The sequence below is a fragment of the Phalacrocorax aristotelis genome, chromosome 15 (assembly GCF_949628215.1).
Source record: "Phalacrocorax aristotelis chromosome 15, bGulAri2.1, whole genome shotgun sequence".
Taxonomy (NCBI): domain Eukaryota; kingdom Metazoa; phylum Chordata; class Aves; order Suliformes; family Phalacrocoracidae; genus Phalacrocorax; species Phalacrocorax aristotelis.
The window spans coordinates 1645502-1661141 of record NC_134290.1 but is presented as its reverse complement, the minus strand read 5'-3'; the positions used below and the strand labels follow the sequence as shown (position 1 = coordinate 1661141).

At 51.8% G+C, this 15640-nt stretch overlaps 2 protein-coding genes across 2 annotated transcripts in view; both read left to right on the top strand.

Annotated features, from left to right (window-relative positions):
- ACADS (acyl-CoA dehydrogenase short chain) overlaps positions 1 to 15640 on the top strand; it is a 56638-nt gene that overhangs the window by 25135 nt on the left and 15863 nt on the right. The gene's annotated exons all lie outside the window — the stretch shown is intronic.
- MLEC (malectin) lies at positions 1126 to 14994 on the top strand. Its single transcript, XM_075110502.1, has 5 exons — positions 1126 to 2600; positions 5832 to 6010; positions 7386 to 7562; positions 7705 to 7762; positions 8953 to 14994. Exons 1-5 carry the CDS (start codon positions 2393 to 2395, stop codon positions 9180 to 9182), a joined length of 852 nt encoding a protein of 283 aa, XP_074966603.1. The 5' UTR covers positions 1126 to 2392; the 3' UTR covers positions 9183 to 14994.

Genomic DNA, 15640 nt, shown 5'->3' with positions numbered 1-15640 from the left:
AATGTTAGCTAGTAAATCCTTTCATGTCTGAGTTCCTGTCTGTGGGCACATTTGGTTTGGGCTGAGCAGTTTGGTGCTATGTTTGTAACAAAGCTCCAGTCACCAACTGCACTGCCCCTGTGCCCACCAAGGCAGCGATGGTCCTGCCATGTGCCTTATGCTCCCCAGCCCACCGAGAGGCACCGCTGGGTTTCAGCCAGGCTCTGCCCAGCTAACGCTTGGGCCCCCACTACCATTTTGTTTGTGTGAGACTGGTGAGGGCCCTGCTGAAACAGGGGCCTCGGCCTGCCTGGGCCACGCAGGGGCTATGCATGGCCCTCAGCAGAACCTTTGCTGCCCTGGTGGGTCTCAGGGCTGGAAACATGAGGATTCACACCCACAGACATTGGTGTTCGTAGCCTCAACCCCGCTGCCTCCTCAGCCTGCTGATGATTCACACCACTTCACTTTCACAGCTCATGGCAGTAACCTGGTGACACACAAAGTGCTTACGTGCTTTGAAGGTGCACTCCTGACCGAAGCACATCCCAGTTTAAGCTGAGAAATCTTGAGAGATTGGGGAGGATCGTCTGTAATCAGTACAAATGAGCTCTAATGAAGCCTCCCTTGGCCTTGCCAACTGGACAGCACTGCTCTGGCTGTGGCTGCTCACACTCCCTTGCTAACTCAACTTGGGGGACACCCAACAGGTCACAAACACAGCAGGGATAAGGGAGATTAGTCTGGATTTGATCAGATGCTGCCAGGCTGGGGTCTGTAACGCTGAGACGATTTGCCAGGAACCAGTGTGAGGTAGCTTAATCTAGTGCGTGTGTGCATTTTATACTGCTGTTCCGGAGGCAGTTTCCTAAGCCACCTTGCAGTTTCAGGAACCCCTTCCCAGCAGCAGTGCTGGCATGGGAACACAGCAGTGCCGTGTCTGTCCCAGCCCAGTTATACCATGAGCCCAAGAGCTGACGTGACAGCAGCAAGACACGCTAGGGTGCCCGCTCCAACCTGGGCAGAGCGGGTTAGGGAGCAGGTAGTTACTCTCCCCTCACCAAACTGACTTCACTTCTCCAAGGCTGTATCCTGTGAAGAGGCCTCTGAGGTACATTACAAAAGCAACAAGCCCATTTAATTCACAATCTGCAGCTCTAAGTCTTTATTTCTAAAGGCAAATGCACTGTGGAAGACCCAAATTAATAAAATGTCATTGGGACTTAGGAGCAGCCACTGCTAATGCAGTTGGTGACCGAAGTGCAGGTGCGAGGCTTGGCTGGCATCTGAAGCCATGAGGAACACTAAGACCAGACAGAAGGCCAAACATGGAGGCAAAGATTAAGTTATTTGCTCCCCAGCACCGTGTCATGAGTTTCATCCAGTCTCCATCCAGGATGTCTCATTCCAGTCCTCCCAACACCTTGCCAAGGTCCTCCAGAAGAAAACCCAGAATCTTATGTTCTCCTGTAAAATGAAACACAGGGAGAAAAACGACTGCCAACATAACGGTGAGCTCCCCCACCTCCTTCTTTTATTGGCCGTTTTCAAGCAGATTATTGCAGTCCGAAGCGGCTGCGCGCCCCCCAGCCGTCTCACCCCTCACCAGGCGGGCCAGGAGCTGCCTCTTCCCCAAGCTCCACGGCAGGGGCTCAATGGGGGAACCAGCGCGTTTCGCTGAGGCAGAGGCTCCGCACTGGGGACGGCGTGCAGGGAGCTCCCGGGATGGAACGAGGAGCTGCCCCCGACGGCAGCGGAGCTCCCGCTGCCCCAGCTCGGGTGCCAGCCGCTCCACTCCGCCGTGCGGGCCGGGGTCGCTCCATCCCGTCCCGCTGCGGCGCCGCCCGTTGCCCCGGCAACCCGCGGCCTCCTCGCTTCCCGCCACCGTCCCACAGTGCTTTGCGTCTCGGCCGCGCTGGAGCTCCCTGATTGGAGGAACGGCGGGGGCGGGGCTCTCCCCTCCGGCGTCCGGCGCTGACAGGACCTGGCCGGGCTGCGTCCCCGCTCTGGCAGCACCACCGGGAAGACTCTTCTCTCCCCGCCGCTCCTCCCGGGGGAGCCAGTTCCGCCCTCGGTCCCCTCCCTGAGCGGCTGGCACCGGCCCTGGGCGCTCCCGCCTCGCAGGGACAGGTTCCCCGCTCCGCTCCTGCCGGGCACGCCTCCCGCCGCAGCGCGCTGCCGTCCCCTCACCTCTCAACCGAGCCTGCTCGCCCGCTCCCGCCTCCTATTGGCCCGGCGCATTATGAATATGCAAATAAGCCCCCGCCACTGCCTAATGGTAGACGAACGGAGAATTAATATTCGCGTTGCGGCGCGTGGATTGGCCGGTGCGCGTTCCGCCCCGGCAGCAGGGTAGGCTGCCCCCTGGCGGAGGCAGGAAGGGGCGGGCACGGCGCGGCGCCGGGAGCCCGAGATGGTGGGCGCCGGGGCGCGCGGGGCGCCGCTGCCGCCGCCCTCCCTGCTGCCGCTGCTCCTCCTGCTGCTGCCGCCGCTGCTGCGGGGTGCGGCGGGCGGCCTCGCCGACAGTGTTGTCTGGGCCGTCAACGCGGGCGGCGATGCCCATGTGGACGTGAACGGCATCCACTTCCGCAAGGACCCGCTCGAGGGCCGCGTGGGCCGAGGTGAGGGGGCGGGGGGAGCGCCGGTACCGCGCAGGAGGTGGTGTCGGTGGGGCCGCCCTCGGGGCCCGCTCCGCACGGGTGCGCGCCGCTCCGCCGGGGGCGGTGGGGCTCCGGGACTCGCCCGTGTCTCCTCCGCCCGGTGTCGTCCCGCCTCCCTCGGCCCCGCCGCGGCGGGTCAGTGGGTCTCCCCGCAGCGCTGCGGCGGCGGCCCGGGCGGTCTCTGGGGGAGCCCCTCCGGCGGAGCGGGCCCGGGGCCCCGGCAGCGGCGGGACGAGCCCTGCGGGTTCCCCGGCCTCGGGCTGCGGGGTTGTGTAATGCCGGAGGGGAAGTCGCTCCACCGGGGATCCCGGCTGGAAGGGCGGCGGGAGCTGCCAAGCCGGCCGCCTGCAGCCGCCTGGCTCCCCTTCCGTGTTTTTTGTTTTGTTTTGGTTTTCTTTCGTTTTCCACTGTAACACCCCAGTTTTCACAGCCAGGTCCTCCAGTTTGAAGCCCAGCCTGCAGCACTCTCCGTAAAACGCAAACACCCGTGCCCGCGCTGCACAGCCGAGGCGGGGCGATGCGGGCCACCAGCAGCCTGGTCCCAGCAGCGAGGAGGAGAAGGAGGAGCGCTTCCTGGGAGCCCCGGTGCTGGGGCCGGGTACCGGAAGGTGCAGCGGGCTGCCCTGCTCCACTGAGCAGCGGAGCCACAGCCCTGGCAGGGTGCTCAACAGCAGGGCAGCGACAGGAGCAGAAGTAGAGGCAGACGGGATATAATCAGCTGCTCTAACTACTGAATCAGTAAGATCTTCTATCTACCAGTAAGGACAGGATGGAGAGCTACTGCACTTGCACACGGGTTACCTTTTCCTACTTCCCCTGAAACTGCTCCGGTTGTAAGAATTTTGTTTGTTTCTGACAATTGCTGCATCAAATCTTAGTTGACTCACAAATGTACTGAAAAGTTAGCTGTGCTCAGCTGTTCCTGCTGTCAGTGTGACAGGTGGTGGAGTGCAGAGAAGACTAGATATCTGTTGAATTCTAAGTTCACTGTTTCCATGTAGGATGGTGAGTGTCCTGCACTGTACAGCTAGGACTGCCGTAGCTCGCCCTGTGTGAATGCCATCCCAAATGGAGAGCTGTTTGGGTACAATGGATACAGGGAGGACACATTTAAATACTAATACAGTTTGTTAGGAGTTTTTCACCCCACGGAAGCTGGTGCCCCAGTCACACAAGGTGCCCTGATCGCTGTAGGTCAGCTTCACAGACCCTTCCTCACAGAATTCCCTTCACAGACAGCTCATGTGTGAGTTGAAGAAGAAGAATGTGGACTTGAACAATTTATTTTTGAGTTGAGGGGGGAAAAAAAGGGTCTTTTTCAAACACACTGTGACATGCTTTTCCTTTGGGGAAAGCCTGTGGTATCTCATCTGAACAGCAGGCTGTTCCAGTAAGCCTGCTTCAGCCAGCGGTGCCAGGCACAGCGAAGGAAACTTTACCCCTCTGAGCTCTCAGCTGCTTTTTCCTCAATAGCTTTTTATTGCACCATTATTCGGTTTACTCTGGGCTCCTCTCTGTGTTGATAGGCATGTAATGGCTACAGCAGAAGGTGTTTCTGGGCTGTACTGCCTCTGGGCAAATTAAAACTTTTTTTTTGTCAAGCCTCAGTTCAGATGCTGTGCCCTAAAGGACAAAATATGCTGATGGAAATTACAGAATAGACAGGTGCCAAACATAGGTCACTCGCAGCTTAATGTGTCCTGCTCATCTCTCGGTGAGCTGTCTCTCAGCGCACCGAGCGCGCTGTGAAGTGAAGTTCACTTCCACAGCTATGTCAACAGACCTCTGAGATGTGGGTGACAGGTCTTCCTCTCCAGTTACCTTCTTGGATATTAAAGGACTTTCTTCCTCTGCAGGCTTTCCTCTAATAGGAGCTGACTTCTGTGGAGTTCTTGGTTTGCTATCACTGTCATCTCTAGCTGGCCACAACAGGTTAAACTTTTCACCCTCTATTTCTGGTGATTAGAGTCTCCAGCCTTTGCATCCAGGTTCGAGTGGTAAAGAGAAGCAGAAGATTGCCTGAGTGGCCCTGTGTGAAACAGGAGATGAAGAAACGGCATTAATTTCCTCTCCCTTGTTTGCACTGGCTCCATCTCTGGCAGTGTGTACTGGGTTACTAGTTCTTGCTTTGTCTTGGCCAGTGCAGTGCCTGTTCCCGTGGAAATGGCAGTGGAAGTGGCAATTGTCAGCAGAGAACTTTGTCTTGATCGGCTTCTGCCACCTGAAGTGCCATTGGGATTGGGCAGATGGTGTCCACAGTCTTCTGTCCTGCCTCTGCTTCATTGGGGAGTTATTTGATTTGGAGCTCTTGAGGCGTGCATCAGTTTGCATTTGTACAGTAAAATGCCAAGTTGGGTTAAGGTCCTTTGAGGGCTGCTCTAGAGGTGGCGAAATAATGACTGAGAAGAGGGAAATTTTATGATTCCTGTTACTTTCTCAGTTATTGTCCCATTTGGGAATGTTGTTTGGGCCTTTCTCAGGGGGGCTGTTCAGATGCCTGCAGACAGCACCCGTTTCAGCTGGCTGGCTGTGAGAACAGCAGCTGATGGAGCTGCCGGTGCTCTTGAAACCCTTGTGTTTCGTTTTCACTTCCTTCTTCCTGTCTTCAAGCTGGCAGTATTGTGTGGCTGTGGTGAGAAGAAAGGGTTTTGTAAGATGTCTAATGCTTCTCACCCTTCTGCCATTCCCCAGGTTTTCACTTGAGGAGGGTGAGTCTCTAAAACCTGATGCCATTGTCTTCTAACTTCAAATCTATTGAATGGAGTCAAGTCAGTCCTACTCCGCCTGTTTCGTTTTTGTACGCAGAGTTTGTGATTTGAAAATGTTGTAAAAGTATGCTAGGTTTTTTTCTTCTTTGAAGCTGGAGTCAATGGCCAAGTCCTTTGGCTCTGTGCCCTGTTTGCGAAACAGACTCTTCTTTCTGAACCGGTGCGAATGAGTTTACTGTGTCTTAGACTGCAGCAGGTCCAGACCTGTCTTTCCACAGGACCCAGGTTCTGGGGCTTTGGCTACCTCTGCTTCTGCTCCAGTAGCGCCGCCTCCTGGTGAGAGCAAGGAGGGGAGACAGGTCTGACAAGGGCATAAGTCCTAATGCCTCTTAGGGAGTTAAGCACTTCAAGAGCATATAAAGTGTCTCTTCCATGTGCCTCATAAATTAACCTTTCCTGTCACTGCTTTGTGCTTGAAACCCAGCTTCTGACTACGGTATGAAGCTGCCAATCTTGCGGTCCAATGCGGAAGATCAGATTCTGTACCAGACCGAGCGTTACAATGAGGAGACGTTTGGCTATGAAGTTCCCATCAAAGAGGAGGGTGACTATGTGCTGGTGCTGAAGTTTGCAGAGGTCTATTTTGCGCAGTCTCAACAGAAGGTAAGCAACAGCTCCTTACTTGTCTCTCTGATGCAAGTTCCTGGCTAAGATCCATGTCTGGGTTGCCTCTGCTGCTTTGCATGCTGGAGAAAGGAGTGAAGTAAGGCTCTAATGGTTAACTTTGTTCCTAGAACTCTCATGGGCTCTGAAACTTTGAGCTCTCTTCCACATTCCAGATACACAGTTGGCCTGGAAAATCGCATTACAAAGTATTCAAACAAACATGTACAACTAAACATAACTAGCACTAGACCTTTATGATCTGTTTAGACTGTGCTGGCTTTGAGAAGTGTTTTTGCCTTTTTTCTGGACACTTGTTCCTGACCTGATGGCATGCTTGTTCTGAAGGAAGTATTGCACAGATTGAATCAGGGAAGTGATCTGGGTTAAATAACCTACTCAAAACAATTTTTATGAATGTGATAAGGCTTGATGCTGGTTCAAACTGATCCCAAAAGCAGAGAGTTAAATTCAGCTGTCTTTATTACTCTCTAGAGAAGAATAACCCTTGCCCACGTTTGAAATCTCTCATGTACAGATGTGGAAGCAGAAGCACAAAGAACTCAAAGCCCTGTGATAGACTGGGAGAGAAGTGGTGTGTGTGTTAGTCTGGGTTTCCCCTGACTCCATCAGCTTCTTTAAAGCCCTGCCCCTTAAGCACTGTGCTGCCTTCCTGCCAGAGAAGTATTTCAGGGAACAGAACTGGTGGGGCTGGCTTACAGAATGGATGCAAAAAGCAGCCTCACATTAAGCTGAAGGGCTGAGGCATCTTTGGTTCCTCTTCCTTCATGTGGTTCTGCTGGGATTCCCCAGGTGCTGAGTGAAGTTTGAGTCATTACGGCCCTGAGGAGAACTTTCACTCTGAATTTACAGATGTGGTTAACAGTTCAACATTTTACCTCCTTCAAACCCTGTGTACTTCACCAGCTTGTTTCCTCTTCTCTGCTCTGCTGCAGGCTGTTAGTTAGAAATGGGTTAGCTCCCTAGGGTGTGGTGTGCCGCAGCCACCCTGGGGTGGTCAGAGCAGGTACTCAGCCAGTAGGTGGAAGAAAGTTGTGAAAGGAAAATATGAATAAACCAGAATTAAAAACGTGCTGTCCTCAGTTCTGAACAGCAAACACAGGGGTTATTTTAAAAGTTGAAGGCAGATTTGATGGTATTTGAAAGCAGTGTTAATGCTTCAGTGTCTTTACCGGGCTGTTTTGGGGCTCTGAATCCTTCCCAAATGAGTGGGGCATGTCTGGTGGGACAGTGCATGCTGCAGTGCTTTCTGGTCCTGGGTGCATAATAAGCAGAGACCTTGCCTGTTCTGTCTTACTTCCAACTGTCACATGCCTGAATCCCTTCTGACACTGTCATTTCTTCCACCCTGAAGGTATTTGATGTTCGCTTGAATGGCCATGTGGTGGTGAAGGACTTGGACATTTTTGACAGAGTTGGACACAGCACAGCTCATGATGAGATCATTCCCATGAGTATCAAAAAGGGCAAACTGAGTGTCCAGGGAGAGGTTTCCACGTTTACGGGGAAGCTCCACATTGAGTTTGTAAAGGTAATAAGCTTTGCTGGGCAGAGCCCTGATCTGCCTTTTCCCCTTCTTCCCTAGCTGTGAGCTGGGGGAGGAGACGTGATGGTTTGTGGAATATTTCTTGCCTCAAAACTGCAGCACTGACTTCCTTCTTTGCTTTCTCTAGGGCTACTATGACAATCCGAAAATCTGTGCCCTATACATTCTGCAAGGAACAGTGGAAGGTAAGCACAGTTTTTGAGCCAGAAGGCTCTTTGCTGTTGGAGAGCAGCCTGTTGCTTCTCAGACCATGAGATCATAGCTCTTGCTGACCCACCGCTGCCAAAACTTTATTTCTCAGCAAGTTCCCACAGAGTGCAGTTGCAGAATGAAATAGGGGTGTAGCGTCCTCCCACTCCGCCAAGTGCACAAAGCTGCGTCATTTTTGCAATAAGAAGTCAGTTTTGTTCAGGTCCTGCATATGGGGTAGAGGAGAAGGGAACACGTCTGGTCAGTGTTAGCTTATAGTTACAGCTATTAGCTGTAGATAAATTCCCTCTGGCCTTGAGTGTCAGCAGCAGCCCTGCAGACAATTAATTTACAGAGATCATTTAGCTAGTAGTTACGTGTTTCTTACCTGGAGCTTTGTTTTGCCTTCTCGGCTTGAGGACAAGGCCATGTTTTTTCCCAGATATCAGTTCCTCTGGATAGCAGTGGGGAGCACTAGTAAAGTCCTTGCTCTTTCATCACCCTCTTTAAGTCTGTGATAGAGTTGGAGCCCCCTTAGCTCCTGAAAAGGGGAGATTTAGGAACCCTCTGACCGAAGCGTGTTTGCTTTATTGTTGGTCAGGGATTGCCAAATGTTGCTGAGGATTTGGTGCATAACCTTGTGTCTGGGTGGCACCTCACTCTGTAGGGACCTGCAATTCAGGCTCCAGGCTCAGAGGCCTGGACTTGAGTGGGGTTGGGCCATGCTGCTCTGATAGGTCTGGGATTGAGGGGTGCAGTGATGTGAGGTAGGACCACCTGTGGAAAGGGTTGTTCCCGTTCCTGTTTGCACCTGTATCTGCTGGTCCCACAGGCAGCAGGTGCTTCTTCTTGACTAGATGGCACTGAGCAGCTGTGGCATCTGATTGTGTATGCTATAAGTGTGCTTTTGTGCTGCGATGTCTCCTGTGTGACAGGTAGATGGGGTGGATGGATGTAATTTTCTTTGCAGCCTGGGTCTTTAGATGCTCTTGCATCATGGAGGAAAGAAATAGTGGTGTAAGCCTCTGTGAGGGAGGCTGCTCCTGTCTCCTGGGTGCTCTGGCTGTGGTGTTGATGTGGTGTCGGGTGCCCTGCTGCCAGTGTGCCTGCTGGATGGGGCAGAGGGGTTTGGGTGATTTCCCAGGTTACATCCTGCCTCCTCGTAGCCTTTTGTCTTGTCCAACAGATGTTCCAAAGCTGCAGCCACACCCGGGTCTGGAGAAAAAAGAGGAAGATGATGATGAAGATGAATATGATGATGGCTCCAGTGTTAAAAAACAGGCAAATAAGAACCGGGTTCAGTCAGGCCCACGCACACCAAACCCCTATGCCTCGGACAACAGCAGCCTCATGTTTCCTATATTGGTGGCCTTTGGTGTCTTCATTCCTACCCTCTTCTGCCTCTGCCGATTGTGAGATCGAGCCCCACAGAGCATCAGCCAAGGGGCTGGGAGGGAAGGAGTTGGACCAAACATGGTTGCTTTCAATTTCTCCATATTGTTCATAATTTAAGGAAAAAAAAAAAAGAAAAAAAAGATGATTCATTTGGAATGAATAGCAGGTCCAGGTAAGAGGGAGCTTACCTTCCCCCTGCCAGCAAGCAGCGAGGCCCTCACCTTCCCCTTTGCGCCATGTGCAGCCTCCGATCCTCCCTGGGGCATCCAAGAGTAAACAGAGTCCTGGCTGTCTGTGTATTGGGCTGTTGGAAGCTGATGCTAGCAGTCCTGGGCCACGTCCCACGCTGAGAGAATGCGATGTGCTGCAGGATTTCTACCTGTGCTGGGTGGAATATGGTTCCTTAAGCAGGGAAGCAGCTCCTAAAACCAGGCCTGGGTACACGTTTTGTCCGGGAGCGTGGAAGTGTTGTGGTGCTGTTGGGTCACTAGCGACTGTGCAGGATGGGGCCTGGCTCAGCATCTCCCTGAATGTGTGCAACACGATGTATGGTACTCGCCTGTGTAAAGATACCAGGGCTCCAGCTAGCCGCTCAGCCTCTGTGGAGATGTTCCCCTCCTAAGAGTGCAAGCTGTGCCAGGAACAGAGGGATTTATCTGGCCTGATGTGCTGCACCAGTTGGGAGAGACGTTCCTAGTTTGACAAATGTAACGTTAGATCCATTGCAGAGGGATTCTGCTGTAGCCTGCGAGAGGCTGATGATGTTAGCGTCTGATCAGATGCACTTGTTTTCTGTATTGATTATGGCTTTTGTTTCCTTTAATATCCTTTTCAAAGGTTTAATTTTAAGCCCAATTCCTTGTTTTGCCCTTTCTAGCAGGTGACCTCTCCTTTGGAAGAAACTGAGAATCAGATGACCTAAAGGAGGTTCCTTGGCCTTTGTAACAGTTAGCTCCCCTCTCTGCCCTGTGACTACACAACCTGTGCTGTAGGACAGAGCGGAGCAACCTTGCGGATGCTCCCTGCAGTAGGGACCAGGCCTGCCTGCAAGCAGAGAGAAGTGCAGTGGAGTTGGTTAGTGTCTACAGTTAGCTTGGCCTTTTGCATATCGAGGCACTGTGGTGAAGGGGCAGACGTCCAACATTTCAGCACTGTAGAGCAAGGTGGTTCATTGCCCTCCAGAGATCTGGATGTGAGTAGAACACTGGAGACAAGGTCACCCGCTTCCCCGGGCGATACTTCTGCAAGAGGCTTCTGTTTCCACATGCACAGCCGGCGCCTGCCTGACAGAGGCCGAGCAGAGCAAAAGCCCTTGCTGCGCCTGCTGAGCCGGAGCTGCAGGCCCTGCGGAGCTGCCTTCCCACGGTCTTGGCCGCTGACATGTTGAGCACTTCTGGCTGGCAGGAGGGAGATGTTCTGTGTGCCAGAGCAGGATCTGGCCCAGGCATGGCTGGGTCCCTGTGGATCAGCTTCAATCCTGGTGAGCTCTGGGCTCACAGAACACTTTACCTCATGCTATCTCTGTTGTTCTCAGAAGTGCACTCTCTTTTTTTTTTTTTTCTGGAGCAGCTGCACTGAGCAGTGTCCTCCTAGCTGCCACTCCTCCCTGGGCCTGAGTTTTCCTAGTGGTTGTTCTTGTGTTTGATCCTCTGCAGTGGCTCAGCCTTTCTTTGAGCTGAGAAGGGACAGCACAGTTCCCTAGTTTCCCGAAAGGAAACCAGAGGAGCAGCCTTTCTGTTCTGCTGGGCCCAAGCAGCTGAAGCCTTCTTTTTCTCCTAACCCTCAATCTGTGATATGAGCTGTCAGCTCATGGGCTCCAGAACGGGAGCTGGGGGAAGTGCCAGAGCTCTGGTCTGCACAGCGGTGGCACTGAACCTTGCCTTTCTGGTTGCATACATCACTGCCATAGGCCTGACCTTAATTCTGTGTCTGTGAGCTAAAAAGCAAGCAGGAGGACCTTAATTACCTTCTCTCCAATTGCACAAGTGGTAACAGCCAGTTTGGCAGAAGCAAGAGGCTCCCTGCCACACCGGAAGGAGAAGACAGGCTTTAGAGAGAGCACATCTGAAGAACAAACCGTAGGATGAAAAGCTGGTAAGCTCGAAGTTGTCTTCTTCAACTTCTAGCTGCTGTTAAAATCCTAGTACTTATAAAACTTTTATATGAGCTCTGTTTTGTTTGGTGACACTGTCTGCAGATATTCTCCAGCTTTTGGGATTGCTCTAACTGGAGCACAGAGACATTTAGATCTTTATCAGTTTTGAGAAGCATGAACTGCGCTGATTTGTTAAGCAAAGAATCTGGGCTTGAAAGCAAGCTTCTCTGTAAGGAGCTGTTCTCCTCCAGGCCTTTTAGGTTACATTTTATTTGAGCATCCTTGAAGCAAGGAATCACTCAGCTTCTTTTGGCTCACCCAGTAATCTCTGCACCTTGCCTAGCATGAGAAAAGGGGCGTGCATTTAGGTGTGCAAAAGTCAGAGACAAGTCTTCTAGGATAGTTTATCCCTGCCTCTCCTGGCAGCCAGGGCACCCATGTAGTGCCATCAGCTGCTGTAAGGCAAGGCTGTGCAGGGTGTGATCTGTTGTGTCCCAATTGCTCAGTTCAAACGAATTTGTCTTATTTGAATAAGAATAGGGAGGAGGAATAGTTCATCCTTCATGGCTTCAATTTAGTTGTTTTGGCTCTGGTTTTATCCATTTTTGTCACTGCAAAGCTGGTGTCTGGGTGGTTGGAGGGTTCCTGACCCTGTTATGGTGCTATGAGCATTTTTCCTTGTTGGTCTCTCCCCTCCTGACAGGTTTGCCTTGGAAGGAGCCTTCAAACAGTGTGTGGGAGCACAGAAGGGTGGTAGGGGATAACCAGTGAGCACCTTGCTGTGAATGCCGTACTTGGGCTGGTTCCCCTTCTCAGCTCTGTCTGGCACCCGCAAGCCAGCCAGCTGGGTATAATGAGATACCTGGTCCTGACCAGGGAAAGAGAAGGTTTGGGTTGGCTGTAGCTTTCCAGCACAGGTGTTTGAGGGAATATCCAAGATGATGTTTAGAGGCAAGCTTGTTTGTGCTTTGTTGCCTTCAGCCAGCAGCAGCAGGTGAAGCGTGTGTCCCTGTGGGGAGCTGGGGCAGAAGAGACCCTCGCTTGATTTGTGGAGCAGTTGTGTAGAGAGGGGCAGATAAGGCAATTCTAGAAAACCTTGCACTTAATAAAGGGGAGACGACACCATTGATCATGTTTTGGGCCTGGATCCAGCCTCAGGGCAGTGGTTCCAAAACCTATTTTAATTACTCCCTCATCAGCCTCTCCTTTCGTACCTTTAAGCCAGGCCGTTTCCCCCTTCTGTGTGTGTGACTAAAACAACAGCTCTGACCCTTTTGAGTATCCCAGGTGGCAGTGAGCAGAAAGCCAAATTAATTCCTGTCTCTTTGGTGCCTTTGTCTCAGGCTTTAAATAAAAGTCTATTTGAAGAAGCTTCTTCTTCTTTTTTTTGTTTTTTAAAGGAGCTTCTGAGTTGTTTTTCCCCAAGGGACAGGCATTCCCTGCCCTTGTGATCAGCTGGGGACTGTCTTGCTGTCCCTGGATGCCAGCTCCAGAGTCACAGCTAAAGCAGAGAACCGTGAGTATCTTTAGTTCCAGCCCTTGAGGTCAATGGAAAAAAAAAAGCCTAGCAGGGGATAGAAGAACTGGAAGAGCTCCTTCAGGTCTGGTCTCCCCAAGAAATCTCCCAAGGGCAGAATGGAGAACTTCCAGACAGGCTGGTGCCTGCATGTCTGTGCAGTTCAGAGCTGAATGAGTCACATCTGGGTCCTAGTAGTTGTATGGTGCCTACAGCTTCTGGGTACAGAGTGTGGCTTGGGGGGTCCTGCCCCCCAATCTCACTCACTGAGGGCCTGCCCTGCGCTGTTTGGGTCTAAACAAGGAGCAGAGACCTATGCTTTGTCCTTTTCCTTCCTTCAAGTTGAAATGGGATTGCAACAGGCAGGGAAATGTCTTGATATAGGAAGTCTGGGCTGAACAGGCCTGTCTGATGGAAAACAGCAGGAGGAGGGAGAGGACCAGCAGAGCAGCTTCAGCCCTTGATATGAGACAGATTCTGAGCAGCTGCGAAGTACCAAGTGTTTCAGGCTCTGTTCGGTGCTCAAATGTGGGAGAGATCCATCTGTTTCTTGCACTTATGTGGTACGGAGGGAAATATCCTTGCTGAGAATCCAAGGGAAATGGGAGCTGGGCCAGCACTGAGCTAATTTACCTACTGGTGCTTCTGCATCTCCACAACAAATGCCAAAGTCTAATACAATTCAAGGATGCTTTTTTTAAAGTCAGCCTGGTTCCACCAGTCTGTCTTCACTAGCTAGTCCCAAATAAGCTCAGACACATATTCTCAATGGCACAAACATAACACCAGGCTGGAGCTGTGAAGGCTGAGATGTGACTGCACAAACAGGCCTCCTGTGCTGCACCCCTGCTTCGCGCGCTGCCCAGCAGGGCTGGGGCACATGCGTTTCACCTTGGATCCAAATGGATTTGTCCCAGGAATATAGTAGCAACCGCATTGAAATGGTGCTGGGCTGAATGGGAGAGGTGAAAGCAGGTCCATGTCTTCCGGGACTCTGGCTTCCTCAGAGTTTATTGCTGTATATTAAATACTATTTTTGGAGACTGGGGGGGGAAGATGTGGGAGGGGGAGGGAAGTGGCGGTGGTGTCCCCAGGCTGATCAGTGGGACACTACTGCAGGTTATTGATAGGTTTTGATTTTTTTTCCCAAAAAAAGTGCTTTATTTAAAAAAAAAAATCAACAAAACAGAAGTGCTTTCCTCCCTCCTTGAAAGAGCACTGTCTGATTAGAAAATGTGAATAATTTTTTGCAAACATCAGAGGTCTCTGCTAAAGAGTTTGTGTGAGAGATTTTAAGGCAAGGGGCAAAGTACAGATTGAACCAGTTTAACTGGGGAGAGTGTGAATCTGGGAAATGCAGGATCTCTGCCCTGGAGTTGTTCCCGGTCACACGTAGTGGGGATGTGCTTGCCTGTGCTACCACGGCTGTTCTGTCACACCGTAGCAGCCCCTGAGCTAGGGTGCTGGAGCAAAGCAGAATCTGGAAACTTGCTGGCAAGTAGGGGCTTGAATTTTTCATGGTTTCTACAGTAGCTTTGTGTGTTCAGGGCTTCCCCATTGAAGAAACGGCCAGGTTGTTAAAGCAGCCCCAGAGAGCGTGAGAGCAGAGGCAGGATTTGTGCTCTGTGTCAGGAGGCAGCAGCCAGGACTGAGATGCTGGGTAGGTGACAACTACGTTTGAGTCCTGTCATTGTAGCAGCTTTTAGCATTGGCAAATGGTCCCACTGCTCCCTAGTGCCCAGCTGCGTAGGCTGGGCTGTGTGGAGGTGACCTGTGCCGCTGGCATTAAGGACGTGTCACAAACTACTTGAAGATGCAGGTCTAAGTTGTCTGCAAAGGCCAAACAGTGTGGGGAGAGATCTCCATCTGTACTTGTCACCAGTACAAAGGGGTTTTAAGGAGGATTTATTATTTTACTGTCCATTGCTTTGTGTTATAACAACTTGCAGTGACTTTTTTTTTTAGTTTGTTTTGCAGCAAGCTTGGGCCCTGGGTGAAAAGCACAGATGTCTATTTCTGATTGCATTGGCTTTGCAAGGACTAGTTTTGGGGAAAAAGACGGGTGTGGGGGTGGGTTATTTTATTTTTGGTACATGGTAGCGGTTTTATTTTCTAATTTCCCCAGGATGTTTGGTTGAGGGAATGTTCTGAAATCTACTGTCTGGCAGTTTTAACCAGCAGTGTGTTAAAGGAAAATAAACAAAATTATATTGTCACTTGGATGAGGTGGTCCCTCTTTTCTAGTGGTGGGGATGGGGGAACCCCCTCTGCTTTACGGCTCGCGGTGTGGGAGGCCGAGACTGACTGCACTGCGGAAGGGACTGCAGGCTGCTGCTGAGATGCAGTGTAACATCCCACTGCTGCTGCAGCCCAGGGCCTCTCGCTGTGGCTGCCTGCCTCTGGTACAGCTCTGGTATGCTCTTGCCAGTTGTTTTGGGCATTTAAGTGCAAGCTGAATGGTACAACATCCTCTTAAAAGTGCTGATGTGGACCTTGTTGCTTCCTGCTCAGATCAGGAAGATCAGAGATGTAATCTACCTTCTGCGGTTTGCAGGCTGTCCTGGTTTCGTCTTGAAACTGCATCAGAGGCAGTCAGAAGGGGCTGGAGCTGGAGCAGACAAAGTGGCACCTTACCTCTCTAGGGGCCTGCCCTTGGGGGTCGAGGGACCCTGGTCCAGTGCAGAGTGGCCATTCTTCTGGGCAGCCTGGGTCTTCCGTCTGTCTTTCCTGGGGCACAGGATGGAAGGACCAAACCTGATGCAGTGAGGAGGATTTGGGAGCACTGGCATGGGCAGGCTTGTTTGAAATAGCATTCAGTTGGCAGTAGCGGGTGTGTGCCACTTACAAGCAGCGGCAAACGTCACTAAC

Coding starts and splice junctions, on each gene's coding strand:
- MLEC (XM_075110502.1), top strand. CDS start 2,393: ATGGTGGGCGCCGGGGCGCGCGGGGCGCCGCTGCCGCCGCCCTCCCTG. Junction 6,011..7,385: donor TTGCGCAGTCTCAACAGAAG/GTAAGCAACAGC, acceptor TCCACCCTGAAG/GTATTTGATGTTCGCTTGAA. Junction 7,763..8,952: donor TCTGCAAGGAACAGTGGAAG/GTAAGCACAGTT, acceptor CTTGTCCAACAG/ATGTTCCAAAGCTGCAGCCA.